The 21,378-nt window shown below is 47.9% G+C and overlaps 1 protein-coding gene across 2 annotated transcripts in view; it reads left to right on the top strand.

Moving 5' to 3' along the window:
• Nucleotides 1-21,378, top strand: part of RMDN1 (regulator of microtubule dynamics 1) — a 127,478-nt gene that overhangs the window by 17,002 nt on the left and 89,098 nt on the right. The window contains exons 1-2 of one of the 2 annotated variants that reach the window (XM_029591612.1): nt 3,512-3,659; nt 4,201-4,294. In XM_029591612.1, the coding sequence (XP_029447472.1) occupies nt 3,635-3,659; nt 4,201-4,294 (119 nt within the window). In that variant the 5' untranslated portion in view covers nt 3,512-3,634. Of the gene's footprint in view, nt 1-3,511; nt 3,660-4,200; nt 4,295-21,378 lie in introns of those variants that run through there. The other variant, XM_029591611.1, reaches the window with a different exon arrangement.

The raw sequence follows: 21,378 nt of genomic DNA, 5'->3' as shown, positions 1-21,378 counted from the left end.
CTTATCACAAAGCTTTGTTACCATTACTATAGCTATTTGTAATGTAGCCCATTGTTGTTCTACCTTACCAGAGATATCCCCACCTTCACAGTGTCTCATTAAGGTGCATTCATCATCTTTATGACATTGGGACACTTGACTTTTGTGTGATCCTACCTCTCTGCCTTTGCTTTTTATTGGTAGTCTTTATTTTACGATCAGGGATTGCCTAAAGCAGTGTTTGACAAAATAAATTCTAATACCACAATATACCACATCTTCTATTGGTCAAGGGTGTTCAGGTGACTACCTACCGGAATATTTTGGAGACGCTTTCTCCAGTGTTGCATCCCCCTGTCCCCACGCCTGTGAGTCTTGTTACCACTTGAAGGGAGTCCAGAATCTCTTTAGTTTTAACTGATTCTGCAAATAGAGTGGTTCAGCCAATATCTGGCAGAGTGAAATCTCCCAACAGCAAAATCTTCCCCTTCATTACAGGCTTACATACAGTGCACTCAGAAAGTATTCAGATCCCTTCACTTTTTCCACGTTTTGTTACGTAACAGCCTTATTCTAAAATGGATAATATGTATATTTTCCCTCCTCGATCTACACACAATACTCTATAATGACAAAGTGAAATCAGGTTTGTAGAAATGTATGCAAATTAAAAAAAAATTTTTACATAAGTATTCAGACCTTTTGCTGTGACACTCAAAGTTGAGCTCAGGTGCATCCCGTTTCCATTGATCATCCTTGAGATGTTTCTCCAACTTCACTGAAGCCTACCTGTGGTAAATTCTATTGATTGGACATGATTTGGAAAGGCAAACACCTGTCTATATACAGTAAGGTCCTGCAGTTGACCGTGCATGTCAAAGCAAAATCAAAGCCATGAAGTCAAAGGAATTGTTTGTAGACCTCCGGGACAGGATTGTGTCGAGGCATAGATCTGGGGAAGGGTACAAAAAAATTGCTGCAGCATTGAAGGTCCCGAAGCACACAGTGGCCTCTATCATTCTTTTAATGGAAGAAGTTCTGAACTATGAGGACTCTTCTTAAAGCTGGCCGCCCGCCCAAACGGAGCAGTTGGCGGAGAAGGGCCTTGATCAGGGAGGTGACCAAGAACCAAATGGTCACTCTGACAGAGCTCCAGAGTTCCACTGTGGAGATGAGAACCATCTCTCCACATCCACAGTCCAATTTTCTTAAAACATTTTAGGTTTTTCAAGTCAGTTCTTGTATGACAGTTCGTTTTCCTTTGTCCTTTATTTTTACCATTCTATTTATTATCCTATTATGATTTATTTTATTATGTATGTTTCTATTGTAACCCGCTCCTATCTTTGGAGGGCATGGGCAATAAGCCCTTTTAAAATAAATAAATAATCAGGCCTTTATGGTAGAGTGGCCAGATGGAAGCCGCCACTCAGTAAAAGGCACATGACAATCTCCTTGGAGTTTGTCAAGTAGGCACTTAAAGGACTCAGAGCATGAGAAACAAGATACTCTGGTCTGACGAAACCAAGATTGAACACTTTGGCATGAATTTCCAAGCGCTATGTCTGGAGGAAACCAGGCACCACTCATCACTTAGCAAATACCATTCCTACGGTTAGCATGCTGGTGGCAGCATCATGCTGTGAGGATGTTTTTCAGCTGCAGGAACTGGGAGAATAGTCAGGATCCAGGGCAAGATGAATGGAACAAAGTGCAGAGAGATCCTTAATGAAAACCTGCTCCAGAGCGCTCTGAACTTGAGATTGGGGCGATGATTCATCTTCCATCAGGACAACAACTCTAAGCACACAGCCAAGACAACGCAAGAGTCGCTTTGGGACAAGACTGTGAATGTCCTTGAGTGGCCCAACCAGAACCTGGACTTGAACCTGATCAGACATCTCTGTAGAGACCTGAAAATAGCTGTGCATTGATGCTCCCCATCCAACCTGACAGAGCTTGAGAGGATCTGCAGAGAAGAATGGGAGAAAATCCCCAAATCCAGGTGTGCCAAGATTGTAGTGTCCTACCCAAAACAACTTGTGGCTATAATCCCTACAAAAGATGCTTCAACAAAGTACTGAGTAAAGGGTCTGAATACTAATGTAAATGAGAATTTTTTTTTAATTAATTTGCTACAAATTTCTACAAACCTGATTTCGCTTTGTGATTATGGGGTATTGCGTGTAGATTGAGGAGGGGGGCAAATGTATATTATCCATTTTAGAAACAAAATGCGGAAAAAGTGAAGGACCTGAATATTTTCTGAGTGTACTGTATATCTTTGACTAGATCACTGTAATTCTTCTGCCTGCATTGGAGGTTTGTAGATCACCCAAGAGTAGATGGAAGTGCCAGCTCCCCTTTATATAATAACTTTTTCCCTTCCCTTTAAGACATATATATATATATATCTATATATATATATATATATATATATATCTATATATATATATTTTTTTTTTTTTTTTTACATAAAGTGCTACTTCCCCTTTTCTGCCTATCTTGTCGTTCCTGAATAGATCATAGCCTGGAATGGCAGTATCTCTGTCATGGGAATCATTGAACCGTGACTGTGTAACAGCAACATTATGTAGATCTCCTTCTGGCATTGGGGTTTGTAAGCCTGGAATTTTATTACCTAGGCTGTGCTTGTTTTGTGCTCACAGCCTTCCAGATATTTCTCCTTGCCTTGTGTGTGTTCTTAGACCTAGCCACAAGGTTGGCTAGTACACCTTAAGCTAATCTGACTCAAAGAAAAACTAAATGTTTGCCCTGCCCATGTATACTTACATTGGAAAGCAGGAGATAGTAATGTTTAATATATATCGCTACTCATATTAATTGCAGTTCTGTGAATTAATATTTGTGAGCAGTTGCTTTTTCTTCCTCTGTGTATACCTACTTTCTCTATAGCTTGATAGAGATCGGTAGATTCAGATAGACAAGTGAGAGAAGGTATAAGGCGATTATACTCCATGGTAACTTGGGCTGTGAGTTAAGATGTGCTTGGTTTTTTTTTTTTTTTTTACCAACTGCACAAAGAGAGAAATGTCACCTTGCTCATGTACAAATGCTTGGATGAGATTATTGTAAGCTGTGGATGGAAGGGCTTATTCTGTAAGTACCATTTTTTTCCTAGAAGTTATTGCCACAGGCACAAAATGGAAGAATAGTGAGCAGGGCCTGTAGGGTCATGTAGCACTGCTGTAAGTTCAGCTGACAAAAAAAAAATAACCCCAGCAATCTTGAGAGGTATCTTTATGATGTAAGAATACAGGCTGAAAAGTCCATTTGCAAGTTTTGACACCCAGCAGGGGTGCTTCAGATTTGTTTTCTGTTGGTTTTCTTCCTTTTGAGTTCTGTGGTCCATCGTTTTGAACCCTTGCTAATTTTTCATTTCTGTAGTTAACTATGAAGAGTTATATTTCTGTAGCAGGGCAGTATAAAAGATGTATTTGTATTTATTGCATTACCTCCTCCCCTTCAGAGAAAGCTATTGCTTGCTGCCAGCCTTGGCTAAAGCAGTTGGAGAAAGATAGGGTTTTTTTCCATCTCAAATGGCTGAAGGTGCTAACATCTTTTAGGGCTTACCATCAATTTCCAGTCCTCATTTCTTGGTTACGAATACTAAATCATAAAAAGTCTCGGGAACATGGACTACAGTGTGGCTGAAGCAGGTTAGCATTTAAATGATGTATTAAAAATCACTTATTTAAATGATATTTGCAAAGAGGCAGTGGGCTCTGTTTTGGCACTGACATTTAAGCGATGGTGAGGGCAGTTGTCACAGTGGAGTCTGCCATCAGGAAGGTCTATCGCTTTCAGGAAAAAAAAAAAATGAAAAGTAATTTTATACATTTTAACCACTACATTAGTTGCGAGCTCCTGCGGGCTTTTACTATCCGATAATGCCTGTTGCATTTCACGGTCTAATGGTAAGTTAGTATTACACCATTATTGTTAATGCGTTGAAAGCAACTTTGCAGTCTAGTCACCTAAAAAGTCATCTGTATTGAAATGTTTAGCTGGAGAGCCCTTCATATTTTGGAGGAAAAGAAATACAAATATCTTACACTGAACACACGTGGCTGGGCATTTGAACATAGGTGAATTCATGGTGAAATGTTTCTGTTAGTCTGTTTTTATAATGTGTATTTCTCAGTTTTCACCACAATCTAAGCAGTCGTTTATTCTACTTCCTTCTTTTTTTATTGCTAGTTATAAGTGACCAGATTTTAGATCGAGCAGATTACCTTTATGAGGCTGGAGAAACAGAAAAGCTGTATCATTTTCTGCAGGAGTACAAACAAAGGTATGGGGGCCATGCTTGAATGTTTTGTATGTAGTAATTATAAACAGTCTTAGAAGATTTTGCATCCAAAACATAAGTGAGCCAAGGGAGGAATGCACCTTCTTCTAATGCCTAGAATCACCGTGGCAGAGCCATTAAAGGATGCCAAAATACATTTTTTTAGAAACCTCGGGCTTTTGTACTTTTTTGCTGCCCAGTGCCCATCACTGCTCTTCTCAGTCTTTCCTCTCTGGTCTGATGTGCAGCGTGTTCACGCTAACCAATGCATACCCTGCAGCTGCTGCATAATTTAAGAACCATAATCACAAGTAGAGGTCTTGCTCCGAAAACCTTGAAGGTGCTTGCAATGTACATCTAAAAGGGTTATGGCTCATGATGTTGGGTGCAAAATAAGCTTTGTAAATAAAAATACTAATCTTCATATATTTTTTTTTTTTTTGTCAAGCTGCTGTAAGAGTTGGACTCAGTCTTTCAGTCACTGAGTTACAGTCTGAGCAAGTTCAGAGCAAGATATAATACTGAAGAAGCCTAGCAGTGATGCTTTGCTGCAGAACTGAAATTTGTATTGAGTAGGAGACTTGGGGGCTGGGAAAGAGGAAGTTAATGCATTTTCTCCAGTCTGGGTTTTAAGTTATTTTCAACTTATGTTAAAAAAGAGAATGCTTAGGGGTTTATTCAACGTCTGATTGGGTCCAAATCTGTTGGTGGTAGTGGGGGTTGGGTGGGGAAGGTAAAGCATGGACCTGACACCTACCCTATTGAAAATGATCTTAATCCTATAAAGACATGTCATGTTCAATTTGAAAATCTATGAATATGCATGGTTTTCAGTTTCGTCTTTGTGTAAAGTAGACTGGAAAAATTAAAAATGAAATTTCTGTTAATAATTTGGCAGGCAACCCAATGGCTCAGCTTGGGCAGAATAAGAGGGAGTGGGAGATTTCTAGCTGACAAGTTTCTCAGAGCACACTTAATTCATTAACCAAAGCTCCATTTTTAACATCACCACTCTGTTCAGGCATTTCAGAAGAAGGCCATTGAAGTGATGTACAGAGCAATGTTTTGAAGCCATTTACACAAGTAACTAGGCCTGTTTGCAAATTAACATAGAAATGATAGCAGAAAAGGACCAAATGGTCCATCCAGTCTGCCCTGCAAGCTTATGGTAGTATCTGCCTTCCTGAGAGCAACTGAAAAGAATGTGCATGGGTCAATGTGCCTAATAACCTCCAGAGTAGTCAGTCCATGGGAAAAGCAGTTGGGAAAGCTAACAGTATACTTGGGTGCACAAAGAGAGACTTCACAAGTGGAAAGAGAGAAGTAGTATTTCCTCCCTCCAGTCTTCTGTCTTCAATTCTGGAGGCCGTGTTTGCAGAAGGCAGAGGGAATGCAAAGGAGGGTCACCAGAGTGGTTGGTGGACTGCACAAAGACACAGAGAGCTAAAGAAGGGATAGGGAGAGAGATGATACAAATACCTAGCAAGCTTCAATAAAATAATATAAATGATATTCCATAGAATGAAATGCTCAAAGACAAAGAGTCAACATATGATGCTGAAGGGGACTAAAGGTTAAAAAGACTGTAAGAAAATTATTTTTCACTGAGAAGGTGATGGACATCTGGAACATACTTCTAGTAGAGGATATAGAAGAGAAAACAGTGGTAGCATTCATAGGATAGGCACAAAGTGACCTTTGGAGCAGAGCACAGCTTGAGTAAGACCAGTGACAGCACAGTAGGCACACACAAATAGGAAAACTGCGGACCAAGTAGTTCCTTTTTGACAACTACATCAATGCTTCTAAAAAAAAAAAAAGGGAGAAAATGTATTTCCTGAACATACCCAGATCAGTCCAGACCAGTGGGTTGTGCATTCCAACCAGCAGATGGAGTCAGAGAACAAAAACTTTGGGCACTGCTACATAACCGAGAGTGCCATCTGCAGTCCTTCAGTATTTCTCTGACTCCAGCAGATGGTAGAGGTGCAATCCTGCAGTCTGTTAGTTTAAAAAAAAAAAAGCGTTAAGGAAAGTTTATTCCTAATAGGTTAGGCTAGTTAGTATTTAGTTTTCCCTGTACGTACCAGGATCAGTCCAGACGGTGGGTTACGTCCCCCGTCCAGCAGATGGAGTCGGACAAAGTTTCGGAGGGTGCTGCTATAAGAACATGTGCACCCTCTGCAGGAGCTCAGTATATCTCTGACTCCAGCAGATGAGAGTAGGGGAAACCCGGTGCTTCCCCTCCATGAAGGAATTTTTTTCTTTTATTAGGCTTTTATACTCAGGCTGGCTCAAGGTGTTTGTAAAAGTCTTTGTTAGTTGTCAGAAAGTTTTGTTTAAAAAAAAAAAAGAGGGAGGAGCGAGGGCAGTGCTTTTCACGGAGCTTGCAGGCAGGGCTGATTTCAGTCTCTCTCTCTCTCTCTCTTAGCCTTCGGGTAAGTGTTTGTCTTCTGTGATTTTTTTCTTCTTTTCAGCTGCAGCTGCTTCTCGTTGGGGAAAGCTGGTGGTGCCAGCCTCTCCCCCCCCCCCCCACCGCTGCCGCAGATTGCCCCGCGGCCCCGCGACGTCTCATTCCCCGGGGCCGCCGCAGCAGAGAGGGGTCTGGGGGCACTCGGGGGAACGCAGGGCTCTTTTTTTCCCGCTTTCCGTGGCGTTTTCTCTCCTCACCAGCCCCCCCCCCCCGCGGCCCGCCCCTCCCCCGTCTGCCTGTCAGCATGCCGCAGCCGTCCCGCTGCGCTGCCTGTAGCGAGCTGGGGTTGAGGCTGTCACGGGAGGGAGTCTGTTCAAGTTGCCTCCCTGGTGGGGAGGGCACCTCCGCGCCACTGGACCGCACTCTTCACTGCGCCTCAGCTCGATCCGGGCGTCGGGGGCCGGCCCCTTCGCCGCTATCAGCGGGAACGGCGTCCATTTTGGATTCTCCCGATCAGGTACAGCAGCCATCAGAGGAGGAGGGAGAGGATTCTGATGGGGGAGAACCACTGATTCTTGCTCCGATGGGTGCCTCAGGGGGCCAGGGCCCCCCCGGATCTGTCTCTCATCGCCCCCCCTCCCCCAGGGTCCCCCACCTTTTTCCCCGGAGTTCATTGTGCTAATGCACAATGCCTATTTGCAGCGCCTGGAGGTTCCTCGGGCACCCAGCCCGGACCCTCCTCCTTCCAAGGCGCCCCGGTTAGCGGATACCGCAGGGGACCCAGGGCTCAGAGGGGGGGGGGGGCGGGGGCCTTCCACGGGGCCCCCAGGGTCCACTTCGCTCCCCTTTCGCTGGGGGGGGGGCAGGATTTGTCCCGGATCCGGGGGGGATACTCCATCTCACCCGGACGATCTAACCTCAGAGACTCAACTGGAGTGCGATGACCCGCGGGTCCTATGCATCTTTCGGAAGGAAGAGTTTGAGGACCTTATCCCACAGATCCTTCAGGAGTTGGACCTCGATCCTCCACCCGAACCGCCAGCACCTCCAGTCCCAGTGTCACCTCATCCACCAGGAAGGGAGACCCGTTCCTAACCGGCTTGCGTCCCCTATCCAAGGCCTTTCCTACCCATCCCACTTTTCTACAATTGTTAGCCCGAGAGTGGGATACGCCCGAGACATCCCTTAAGGTCGGACGCACCATGGAAAAACTTTATCCTCTTCCGGAAGATTTCTTGGACTTGATTAAGGTCCCGAAAGTAGATTTGGCGGTGTCGGCGGTGACCAAGAGGACGACCGTACCAGTGACAGGTGGCACAGCACTGCGGGATACAGGATAGGAAGCTGGAAGTCTACCTCAAGCGGGTATTTGAGGTCTCGGCTTTGGGGATGCGTGCTGCCGTCTGCAGTTCCCTGGCGCAGAGAGCAAGCCTCCGCTGGGTACAACAGCTGCTGACCTACCAGGAATTACCATCCGAGGAAGCACGGCAGGCGGACCGCATAGAGTCTGCCATAGCCTATGTGGCGCGGAAGCCTTGTATGATCTGTTCCGCGTCCTGGCGAGATCCATGGTCTCCGTGGTTACGCAGGCCGTCTTCTATGGCTTAACAACTGGTCGGCGGATACCTCCTCCATGTCCAGCCTTGGGTCTCTTCCTTTTAAGGGCAAGTTCCTCTTCGGCGAGGATCTCGATCAGATCATCAAGTCCCTGGGGGAGAATTCGGTTCACAAGCTCCCAGAGGACTGCCAGCGGAGCTACAGGTCTTTTACTCCCACGATCGATCTCGTCACATGGGCCTTTGCACATCTCCGTCCCTGCAAGCGGCTCTTCTCTCTCACTGGAAACCAGTCTCTCAGGATTACCAGGTGGTGCTCCCTCTTCCTCAGTCTGCCAAGGACAGCCTGGACTGGTGGCTGGAGCCACTTCATCTGGCCCGCGGCGTTTCTCTGGAGACACCGGAGTGGGTGGTGGTCACTACCGATGCCAGCCTTTCCGGCTGGGGAGCAGTCTGCCACTGGAGTTCAGCACAGGGATTGTAGACGAGGGAGCAAGCGACCTGGCCGATAAATCGCCTGGAAACAAGGGCGGTGCATCTGACTCTCATCCAATTCTTGCCCTTGGTGCGGAATCGAGCTGTGCGCATCCTATCGGACAATGCGACAACCATAGCGTACATCAATCACCGGGGGGGGGGGGGGGGCACAAAGAGCTGGCACGTGTCGCTCGAATCGAACTGACTAATGGCGTAGGCGGAAAAGCACGTAGCGCGCCTGGCAGCGTCGCACATTGCGGGCGAAGACAACATACAGGCCGACTACCTGAGTCGCCAGCAACTGGACCCCGGAGAGTGGTCCCTCTCCGAAGCCATGCATCTTCTTCGACATCGCTAGGGGATGCCACGACTGGACCTCATGGCAACGTCCCTCAACACCAAAGCGACTCGGTTCTTCAGTCGCCGACGAGAGCACGGGGCTGAAGGAGTTAGACGCCCTAGTGCTCTCCTGGCCGGATCATGTTCTACTCTACGTCTTTCCCCCCTGGCCTCTAGTGGGCAAGATTCTTCAGAGAATAGAGCTTCATCGGGGGCCCGTCATTCTGGTGGCTCCCGAATGGCCACGGCGCCCCTGGTTTGCAGACCTACTCCATCTGGTAGTGGACGGCCTGATCCGGTTAGGCCATCTTCCGCGATTGCTTCATCAGGGGCCAGTATTTTTCGACCAGGCAGAACGCTTCTGTCTTGCGGCCTGGCTTTTGAACGGCGCCGCCTTCGACGCAAGGGATACCCTGACGCTGTAGTTTCAACTCTACTCAAGGCCCGAAAAATCTCGACGTCAGCTACCTATGTGAGAGTCTGGAAGGTCTTTGAGGCTTGGTGCACAGCGCACGACACCCTTACCTCGAGGGCCTCCGTCCCTCAGATTCTGGCATTCCTGCAAGACTGTTTGGATAAAGGACTAGCCTACAATTCATTGAGAGTTCAGGTCGCTGCCCTGGGCTCGCTTCTCCAGTACGCAGACCATTCCTCTCTCTTGAGACAGCCGGATATCGCCCGCTTCCTCAACGGTGCGAAACATTTACGGCCCCCAGTCAGGGATCCGTTCCCTTCTTGGAGTCTTAACCTGGTACTCCAGACTCTGGCGGGACTGCCCTTCGAACCACAGCGTAACGCGACCATTAAGGATATCGCGCTCAAGCTGTCTTCCTGGTGGCCATAACTTCGGACCTCCGCTGCTGCCACTGTGATCGAGAGGAGAGAGGCCTGCGCGATCGGCGCCCAGACCCGTCGGGGTAAGGCCATTCAATTCTCCCTTGCCCCCGGCGAATCCGGCCACCGATCACGCTGCCCACACCAACTAAACAAACGCGACGTCAGCCCGAAGTCCCGCCTACTTACCTGATCTCGGCCTATCAGACGCTGAGAGGGACATTTAAAATCTCTGCTCCCCAGGCGCCGCTGCTAACAACTTCGGACCTCCGCTGCTGCCACCGTGATCGAGAGGAGAGAGGCCTGTGCGATCGGCGCCCAGACCCATCGGGGTAAGGCCATTCAATTCTCCCTTGCCCCCGGTGAATCCGGCCACTGATCACGCTGCCCACACCAACTAAACAAACGCGACGTCAGCCCGAAGTCCCACCTACTTACCTGATCTCGGCCTATCAGACGCTGAGAGGGACATTTAAAATCTCTGCTCCACAGGCGCCGCGCGCCTGCGTCTCACGCCAAAGGAGCGCGACAAAGGGGCTGGCCCCTTTGTGCGCCCCTTCGTGCAGCCCCCGAGTAAAGCCTACTTCATACAGTCGTGACCCAAAATCCTCACCTACTGACTATCATCAGGTCTTCTATTTCATCTCCATTCTTCAGTGGCTCTCTATATCTGACCATGCTGCTATCAAATTCTTCCTACTTGTCTAGAGACCTTTAAAATCTGGGCCCTCCAGCAATAAAAAAGCTTGCCCCTGTGTCTCGCCCATTCATTCAGTACCATTAAAAAAAAACAAAAAACAACCCCTCCATTTTGCTAAATTCAAGATTCCTACAGAATTGTCTATCACTATGCACCAATCAGAAATGTTTTCTCGCCACATTCCTACTATCAAACACTTCAACGCGAATCATAAACCGGCTAGATTCCTCCGACACTCTCCATTAATCAGAACATTAACTCCTATTATGGTAACACCTATCACTCAAATGTTAGGTCTAATAACTTTCTCTATCCTTCTATTAAATACACAATCTCTTCTAAAAAAGATCACCCTACTAAACGATATCCTCACAGATGAAAAGCCAGACATTTGTGCAATCACTGAATCATGGCTAAAAGACACCGACACAGCCATAATAAATCAACTACCCACTGACACATACAATGTTTTTTCCATTCCAAGGAACAAAAAGAAAGGTGGAGGTATTCTCCTGGCTGCCAAAAAGAAATTTAACCTTACAGTTCAAACTACCTCCCATTCCTCCAAAATGGAGACTGGCCTTTTCAAATCTAAGGATCTTCAAATTTGCCTGATCTACTCCCTCCCCCCAGAATACTTGAAAATAACCCATCTATACTAACAGAATTTATTATCAAAAACTTGGATATTCACCTCCCAACAATTATACTCGGGGATTTGAATCTACACTTTGATCGCATCCCTCTATCCCCATCCTGTGAAGCATTATTGACCTCTCTTAATGCTCTGGGCTTTCAACAATCTGTGACTAACCCGACTCACAAAGCTGGTCATACCCTTGATGTCATTTTTACTAACTCTCATATTGAAACAAAACCTCCCCTCTGCACTCCTATTCCTTGGTCGGACCATTTTCGGATTGACACCTGCTGTACAATAAAGCACTTACCAACTAATGTTCACAGCAAAAAAACTATCTACTTCCGAAAACAAGGTCAAACAGATGAAATTAATAATGTGATCTCAGAAGATCTCAAAAACTTAGATCTCACAGACGCTGAAACAGCTACATCTTCTTGGTTTAAAATTACTAGTAACATAGCAGAGAATCTCTGTCCCATTCAATCCAAAGAAATCTATTCTGAAAAAATAATAAAAAAAAAACCTTGGTATACTACTGATCTTAAAGCTATGAAAATGGAGCTACGTAAGACAGAAAAAGAATGGCGCAGAAACCAAAATTCTACGACCTTATTAAAATTCAAATCATTGCTTCACAAATATCGCCAAACCACCGATAAAACAAAAAAAGATTTCTATGCTGCCAGAATTCACCAATATCAATTCAACCCTCAAGCACTCTTCCAATATGTCAAAAGCCTTGTTACTGCTCCAGCTCACAACAGTCCAAACAACAACAATGACTCAAAATGTGAGGAAATAGCTACGTTCTTTTATAACAAAATACATTCTATTTTAACGCGATTCAAATCATTTCCTGCTCCTTCACACACCAACCAAACTACATCAACCACTCAAGTTAAATTTGAAACAAAGCTATCTAGTCTTGAGATCACTACTGGTATTGAAGTTGAGTCAATTTTAAAGAAAATGAATCCAGCTTTCCACCCTACAGACATCTTACCCACTAAGACTCTTCTTTTAATACGCTCTACAATAGCAAAACCTATTGCAAAGATTCTTAACAAATCCATTACCACAGGCATAGTTCCTTCTATACTTAAGCATGCTATCATAACTCCAATGATAAAAAAATCTAACCTAGATTCATCTGATCCAGCAAACTTTTGACCAGTATCAAACCTACCCTTCCTTTCAAAAATTATGGAAAGAGTCATCAACAAACAACTAACTGATTATTTAAATGATCATCAAATACTCTTCCCATCCCAGTATGGATTTAGAAAATACCATAGCACGGAAACGCTTTTGATATCACTTTCTGAGGTGCTACTAAAAGCTTTAGATGCTGGCAAATCATACCTCATCGCCCTTCTTGATATATCAGCTGCTTTCGACACGGTAAACCACAACACCCTGATTATCCGCCTCTCTGAAATAGGTATCTCTGGATCGGCATTACTATGGTTTCAGTCATTCCTGAGCAACAGAACATACAGCGTTAGATGTGGACGAAGTGAATCCAAGCCAAGAAACCTCTCTCAAGGAGTCCCCCAAGGATCATCTCTATCCTCCACATTATTCAATGTTTACCTTACACCTCTATGCCAATTACTTTCAAAACTGGGTCTTCAACACTTCATCTACGCAGATGATGTTCAAATACTCATACCTATTACCAGCACAATCACAAATGCCCTGAGTACTTGGAAGGCAGCTTTATTAGAAATTAAAACAATCCTCACAGACAACCAATTGGCTATCAATACCAATAAAACTGAGCTTATCATAATTTCACCTCCTAAAAATACAACACTGATCAACCCTGGTATTTCACAAGACAACTCCACTATTTCACAGCATGTACGCAGCCTTGGTATCATCATTGACAGCAATCTCACGTTTAAAAAATTCATCGCGGATATGGTAAAAAATGGTTTCTTTAAGCTACACACGCTTAAATGTATTAAATCTCTTTTATACCAATATGACTTCCGCACAGTCTTACAAGCAACTATTTTATCAAAGATTGATTACTGCAATGCTCTGCTACTGGGTCTTCCTAAAACCACCATTCAACCTCTGCAAATGTTGCAAAATGCAGCTGCCCGCATTATCACAGACACAAGCCGCCATGATCACATCACCCCAGCACTTCAGTCTTTGCACTGGCTACCCGTGGCTTCTAGGATAATTTATAAATCTATGACGCTGATACATAAAGCCATTCAAAATAGAGATATGCTTTGGTTCACAGATCAACTACAATTCAAAAATTCTTCCCGCCCAACGAGATTCCAGAATTTAGCCAAACTAAAGATTCCAGCACCCAATCTGACTAAACTCTCTAGTACAAAAGAACGATCTTTCATTATTGCCGGATCAACAATATGGAACACCATGCCCTCTGAATTACGCCAGGAACTTTGTCACAAAAAATTTAAACAAAACCTTAAAACCTGGTTATTTAAAAAAGCCTACTATTAATGAACTAAATCTTATACTACTCTTCCTAATTTCCACAGTTTCTCATTTATTGTTTATATTCTATTAATACAAAGTTATACATGGTATTGTATTCGTTCAGTTACTAAGTTATATTGTAAAGCGCAATGCTGAATTACTGTTTGAATGTAAACCGAGGTGATGTTACTTACGTACTCCGGTATAAAAAAATCTATAAATAAATAAATAAGTTCCGCACGCCGCATCTCGGAGCTCCAGGTGCGGTCCTGCAGAGAACCCTATCTCCAGTTCACGGACTCCGGGGTTTCCTTACGTACAGTGCTCTCCTTTTTACCCAAGGTCGTCTCGTCTTTCCATCTGAATCAGACTGTAGAAATTCCTTCCTTCCCAGCGGGAGAATTGGGTCACCTTCGTGCCCTGGATGTCAAGCAGGTTCTCATTCGCTACCTGGAGGTCACAAATGACTTTCGAGTCTCAGACCACTTGTTTGTCTTGTGGTCGGGACCGAGGAGGGGTTCCCAGGCCTCCAAGACGACGATCGCAAGATGGCTTAAGGAAGCCATAGTCACAGCGTACATAGGTTTGGGTCGGGATCCCCCGCGGGGGATCAAGGCACACTCCCTCCGTTCTCAGGCTGCATACTGGGCTGAAGTACAGTCCGTTTCCTCCCAGGAGATCTGTCGAGCGGCGACTTGGAAATCCCTTCATACCTTTGCACGCCATTACCGCTTGCATCTTCCGTTGTCTTCGTCCTCTGGATGCTTTGGCGACCAGGTCATTCGAGCAGGGCTTTCAAGGGCCCACCCGCTGTAGGAAACTTTGGTACATCCCACCGTCTGGACTGATGCTGGTACGTACAGAGAAAGGAAAATTACTTCTTACCTGCTAATTTTCGTTCCTGTAGTACCAAGGATCAGTTCAGACACCCGCCTCTCAATTATGGGGTTTTTCTTCTGGGGTACTTTCTTCCCTGCTTGATCTCTTCACTGCACTCTGTTTTTTCGTCTTGGACTACACTTGATTTCTAGAGCCTGGTTCAACTCACTAGTCTGTTAGTTAGTTCTTGTTCTGCAAGTTTTCAGTTCCATGGCTCTTTGCCTCAGTTGCAATTTGTTTTCATGATTGTTGCACTTGATCCAGCCTTGGTACGTGGTTGTTTTTTGGCTTTGATATACTCTATACTGAGCTCCTGCAGAGGATGCACATATTCTTATAGCAGCACCCTCCGAAGCCTTGTCTGACTCCATCTGCTGGACGGGGGACATAACCCACCGTCTGGACTGATCCTTGGTACTACAGGAACGAAAATTAGCAGGTAAGAAGTAATTTTCCTGTACAGCTCCCTGAGGTGTTAGGCACCTTCATGGGCCATCCCTCAGTGGAAGCCGGGTGACCGGGGGGGATGGACACTCCTGCCTGAGTCTCGTCCGCAACGGTCCAGTGGCTTCGACAACTAGGGGCTCCTGGTTCCCTCGACCACTGAAGCGGCTCCTTTTACTCGGTTTCCCTCAGACTCCAAGACTAGCTGTGTAAAATTGTTTTCTTAAAAAAAAGAAGAACGGGATCGTCTTCAAGGTAGGCGGAGTCTGGTCTGGGGACAGGCCTTGCTTTTTCTCCGGCAGGCCAGATAGAGTGGGGAGCTAGACCCCCTGGGGTCTCGCCGACGTCCTGGGGCTCCAGGTAAGTCAGCGAGGGGGGGGAGGAGGCTTTCATGCACGTGGTAGACTGTTTACTCTTGCCAGTGGCCCTTGACAGGAGTTTCGCGCCTGCAGTGAGTTTTTTATTTTTAGCTCCTGAAGCCACGCGAAAGTTTCCCAACCTGATTTTTTTCTCTGTTGCAGACGACCGCGTGGTTGCACGGTCCAGACTATGGCACCCCCAAGCCAAAATGTGGACCTGTTGCGCATGTGGCACGTCAGGACAGGCCCTAGATTCTAATTCCCTCTGTTCTGTCTGTACCACAGGGCAGGAGGGAACATCAGGGGAGAAATCTGGCAGACAAGGGCTCCGTTCCTCCAGGCCGAGGTCCCCCTCAGCGGGGGAGGATGTCTCGCGGCGGATGTTGTGGGAGGAGGTCGCCCCTACCATTCTATCCCCTGTGCAGCAGGTTTACTCCTTTGGGGATGACTGTGCTACCGGACCCCCCAGCTGAGGGGGTGAGGACTCGGGGGAGTTCTGCCCGGAGTTTATGCTGCTGCTGCACCAGGCTTTCCTGGCTAGAATGCAGGCAATTCTGAAGAGAGCAGCACGGCCGGACGTCCTGGCGGAGCCTCCACCCAAGCGGGTGTCCATGGGGCCCTCAGACCTTCAGCAACCTTCAGGGGTCCGGCAGGGGACCCGAGTCGAGGATAGACTGCTGTCCCCGCTCGGAGATACCACTGTCTCCGGGGTGGATCAGGATCCAGGGCTCACGCATGATTTGGGCGATGGGAACCAGGACGACCCAGACCCGGATGAGCTGCCACCTTCTGAGAGCGATGATCCCAGTGTGGTGTACTTGTTTAAGCGTGAGGAGCTCCAGCCTTTCATCCCCCAGATCTTGGAAGTTCTGGGGATCAAGGTGTCGCAAGAAGAGTCCGTCAGCGAAGGGGTTAACCCGGTCCTGGATGGGATTCGGGGACCGACGACTTCCTTTCCACTGCCAAAGAAGGTCCGTAAGCTGGCAACCCGGGAGTGGGACTTGCCAGATGCGAGCTTGAAAGTGAGTAGAGCGATGGCGAAGATTTACCCCCTATCAAAAGATGTTTTGGATCTTCTGAAGGTGCTGAAGGTGGACGTGGAGGTGTCTGGCATGACTAAGAAGACCACCATTCCCGTGGCCGGGGCTGCTGCGCTGAAGGACATACAGGATCGCATGCTGGAGATTTAGCTTAAGCTGGTCTTCGAGGTCTCCGCTCTAAGTCTCTGGGCAGCTATTTGTGTCAGTCTCATGCAGAGAGCTTGCCTTTGTGGGTCCAGGAGGCATCCGTGGCTCCGAGTGCTGGCAGTGGTAGGCCCTAGCAGGCCGCGCGATTGGAGGCAGGTGTTGTGTATGTCGCAGACGCCTTGTATGATTTGGTTTGACCTCGGCGCTTAGTGTGGTATCCGCAGTCACGGCTCGTAGACTCCTCTGGTTGCGAAATTGGTCGGCAGACTTGTCCTCCAAGTCTCAGCTCTGTAACCTCCCCTTTAAGGGCAAGCTTCTCTTCGGGGAGGACCTGGATCAATTGGTAAAACTGCTTGAGGAGTCCAAGGGCAACCGGTTTCCGGAGGATAAGAAACCTTCAAGGAAGGTGTTCCCCCCCCCTTGAGCTCGCTTTTGGGACTCTCACAGATTTCGCACTGGTAGGTCTTCAGCTCCTTTGGGGTCAAGGCCGGCCCCGGGGCGTCAGCAGTGCTTTCATGGAGGTCATCGTCCAGGCAGAGAGTCCACAAACCAGGGTGCTGGACATGGTAAACCCTCCCAATGAAGTCAGGGGCACCCATTCTGATGGAGAAGCTGTCGGAGGCAGATTGTCGAGCTTTTACACGGAGTGGGCAAGGATTACCTCAGATCGCTGGGTCTTGGAAGTGGTCAGGGACGGTTACGCTCTCGAGTTTTCACGCCCGGTTCGGGAGGCCTCTCACGAAGTTTCGCAGGCCAAATGTGAAGCAGTGCAGGGGACCCTACAGCGGCTTCTTGACCTGAAGGTCATTGTTCCAGTTCCCCTAGCAGAACAGGGCCAGGGATGGTTTTCGGTGTACTTTGTGGTTCCCAAGAAAGAGGGCACCTTTCTTCCCATTCTAACTGTGCTGAAGGCGAACCGGTGTCTTCGAGTCCCCCGTTTTCGCATGGAGACCTTGAGGACGGTGGTGGCCGCGGTGTGCAAAGGGGAGTTTCTCGTGTCCTTAGACCTCACTGAGGTGTATCTCCACATCCTGATCTGTCGGGATCACCAGCGGTATCTCCAGTTTAAGTTTCTGGGTCAACATTTCCAGTTTCAAGCTCTTCCTTTCGGCCTGGCGACGGCTTCATGTACCATCACCAAGGTCATGGTGGTAGTGGCGGCGTTCCTGTGCAAGGAGGGAGTCCTAGTTCACCCGTATCTAGGTGACTGTTTGATTCGAGCGAAGTCACAGGAGGACTGCGAGAGATCGGTCCAGAGGGTGATGCTCACCTTGCAGTCACTCGGCTAGGTCATAAATGTCCAGAAAAATCATTTGGAGCCCACTCAGTCGCTGGTTTACTTGGGAGCGCTTTTCGATACCTCCCAAAGCAAGGTTTTTCTCGTATCGGACCGTGTGGCGAAGTTGCAAGATCAGGTCAAGGCCCTCCTTCAGAGGAAGAATACCACAGTTTGGCATCACTTACAAGTCTTGGGATCCATGGTCTTCACCTTGGATTTGGTCCCGTGGGCGTTTGCTCATTTGCGGCTGTTGCAACATGCGCTTTTGTCGAGGTGGAGCCCGGTGTCAGAACAGTTCCAATTACCATTCCTCTGCTTCTAGAGTCAGTCTGTCGTGGTGACATTTGCTCAACAACCTGGAACAGGGGGTGGATTTGGACCCGCCGAATTGGGGGGTTATCTCCACAGACGCCAGTCTGTCAGGCTGGGGAGCAGTTTGCCTAAACAAATCCACTCAAGGTCTCTGGCGCCAACTGAGAGATTCTGGTCCATCAACCGCCTCGAGATGAGGGCTGTCTGATTTGGCCCTGTGAGTATTTCTGCCCCTAGTCGAGAACAGAATGGTTCGAGTGTTCTCATACAATGCGACAAAGGTAGCTTACATCAACCGGCAAGGCAGGTCAAGGAGTCTTGCGGTGGCGCTGGAAGCAAGGCTTTTGTTCGCGTAGGTGAAGCGCCATCTCAAAGGAATCACCGCTTCGCATGTCGCAGGGATGGAAAATGTTCAAGCGGACTTCCTCAGCAGGCAACAGCTCGATCCGGGGGAGTGGGAGCTAGCTCCCGAAGCTTGGAACCTCATTTGCACCAGGTGGGGCGTGCCTCAGTTGGATCTGAAGACAGAACGCTTCTTCAGTCTTCAGAGAGAGGAGGGCTCGGTAGAATTAGATACCCTAGTGTGTCCTTGGCCCATGGGAATTCTTCTCTATGCCTTTCCCCCCTGGCATCGGTCGGCTTCTCCGACACATAGAGAGACATCAGGCAGCGTAGTACTGGTGGCTCCGGAGTGGCTGCATCGTCCATGGTTCGCGGACCTGGTTCGAAGTACTCTAGAAGGTCCCCTGCAGCTGGCTCATCTCCCGTGCCTGCTCCGTCAGGGGCCCATATTTTCGGATCGGGAGGATCACTTCTCTCTCACGACTTGGCTTTTGAGAGGCGACAATTGTGATTGAGGGGATATTCAGAGCAGGTCGTTTCCACTTTTCTTCATGCTGTTATGGTTAATGGTGTTTGGGTGGATCCTTGGACACTGTGACAGCTGACCACGCCCATGGGGGGCAGTCCCGTGAGGGACCACGGTGTCAGGCTAGACTCCGGACAGACAAACACAGAATTGAATCTTTTATTAAACAGTGTGAATGGCCACCAGAGATGGCAGTAGTGAGTAGTGGTTGTAGAGCCCGGCTGGGCGCGTCTCACACAGAACGCTGGAACAGCGGATCATCTGCGAGGCAGTGCTGTAGTGGAAAGAGACTCAGAGTTATGGAGCACACAATAAGATTAACATTCAGAGTCCCAATGTACAAATAGGAGAAGCTCTGAGGCAGGTAGAGCAGGCCCTCGAGGAGTTAAGTATCTGATCCCTTAGAGCAGAGATACTCGGTAACGTTGTACTCACTTAGCATTAACAGTGATTCCACTAGACGAGAGGTCTGGCACTGGAGCAGAGAGCAGGCCCTCGAGGAGCAAGTACCTGATTCCAGTGAAGCAGTACTGTGGAGAGAGATGGTTTCTGTACTCACTGATGGTAGCTGTAAATTAGTTCTTCCAAGTAGGTTGCAGGCAGCGACACAGGGAACATGGGCCCTCGAGGAGCGAGTACCGGTTTCCTGATAGCACCTGAAAGAAGCAAAGAGGCCCCCGAGGGGCGGGTACCCCGTTAGAGACCCCAAAGGGTAGTAAGAGTTCCAGCTAACACTGGAGTGGCAGAGTAGCTAAGGAACTGAGAGCGAATTCCATCCGTACGAATCCTGTTGCTAACTCAACGAGCTAGCAAATACTGTAGGCAGATATACCTGGAAGACGTGACGTCAGAACAGGGGGACGCCCCTGAGGTTCGCGCCAACATAGAGTTAAAGATGAGGGCGGCTTGCGCGCGCCCTAGAGGTACCTTGAAGGAGAATGGCGGGAGGCAGCACCAAAGCCGGTCCGGGGACGCTGGAGAGAACGGCAAGCAGACGCCGTAGCGGCCATCAGTCCAAGGTGAGCAGGAGGAGCTGAGAGTAGAGAGAAGTAGACGGGGCGAAGCCGTTGAAGACCAATGGACGCAACACAGGCACCATGACCGGCTACTTCTATGGCCTATGTTAGGGTCTGGAAGCTGTTTGAGGCATGGTGCCTCCAGCTCTCCTTGGATCTATTGTCAACAGAGGTTCCCCAGGTGTTGGATTTCCTTCAACAGGGTTTGGCTAAGGGTTTGGCTTTCAATTCTCTTCGGGTCCAGGTAGCGGCCTTAGGTGCCTTAAGGGGCAGGTTTCATGGTCATTCGCTGGTGGTTCACCCAGATATTTCCCGGTTCCTCAAGGGAGTCAAACATTTATGCCCTCCTGTCCCCCCGTTATGTCCGGATTGGAGCTTGAACCTGGAGCTTCGTGTGCTTTGTGGAGCTCCCTTTGAGCCTTTTTTCGCAGGGCTCTGATTAAAGATTTGACCTTGAAGACCGTTTTCCTGGTAGCCATTTGTTCTGCTTGACGGATTTCAGAGTTGCAAGCTTTGTCGTGTCGGGATCCTTTTCTTAGGATTTACGATGATAGAGTTTTGCTGCGCACGGGTCCTTCTTTTGTTCCCAAGGCGGTGGACCTGCCAGGATTTCCGCACTGGTCCCGGGATTCCCCTCAGGAGAAGGATCTTCATCTTTTGGATGTGCGTCGCGCTCTTTTGCGCTATTTGCCGGTTATCAATGAATTCTGGTGGTCAGATCATGTGTTTATCTTGTTCGGCGAACCTAAGAAAGGTGACAAGGCTTCTAAGGCTTCTATTTCACGCTGGATTAAGGAGGCTATATGCTCGGCTTACGTTGCCCGAGGGCGTCAAGTCCCCTTGGGTCTGAGAGCTCATTCCACTAGGGCTCAGGCTACCTCCTGGGCTGAGTGTCAGCTTCTGTCGCCACAGGAAATATGCAGAGCAGCGGTTTGGTCCTCCCTTCACACTTTTACCAAGCATTATCGTTTGGATGTTAGGGCGCAAGATGAATCATCCTTTAGTGAGAGGGTTCTGCGCACGGGTCTTTCGGGTTCCTGCCCAGTGTAGGGTGGCTTGTCCCACTGGTCTGGACTGATCCGGGTATGTTCAGGAAAGGAAAGTTGGTCGTTATCTGCTAATTTTCGTTCCCGTAATACCACAGATCAGTCCAGAGGCCCACCCCATTTCAGATTCCGAAAGACTGCTTTGAGAGGTAATGTTTTGCTGAAGAAAGACATTTCTTCTCCTATTGCAGATGCTCTTGAAGGAGCAGGTTCCGAGGTGGTCTAGTGGTTTTTTGTTTCTCCATTACGGGCGAGGGGTTGGCTGTTGTGTT

This window comes from Rhinatrema bivittatum, chromosome 2 (genome assembly GCF_901001135.1).
Source record: "Rhinatrema bivittatum chromosome 2, aRhiBiv1.1, whole genome shotgun sequence".
Lineage (NCBI taxonomy): Eukaryota > Metazoa > Chordata > Amphibia > Gymnophiona > Rhinatrematidae > Rhinatrema > Rhinatrema bivittatum.
Note: the sequence above shows the minus strand (reverse complement) of the source record. Positions and strands in the feature narration are given on the sequence as shown.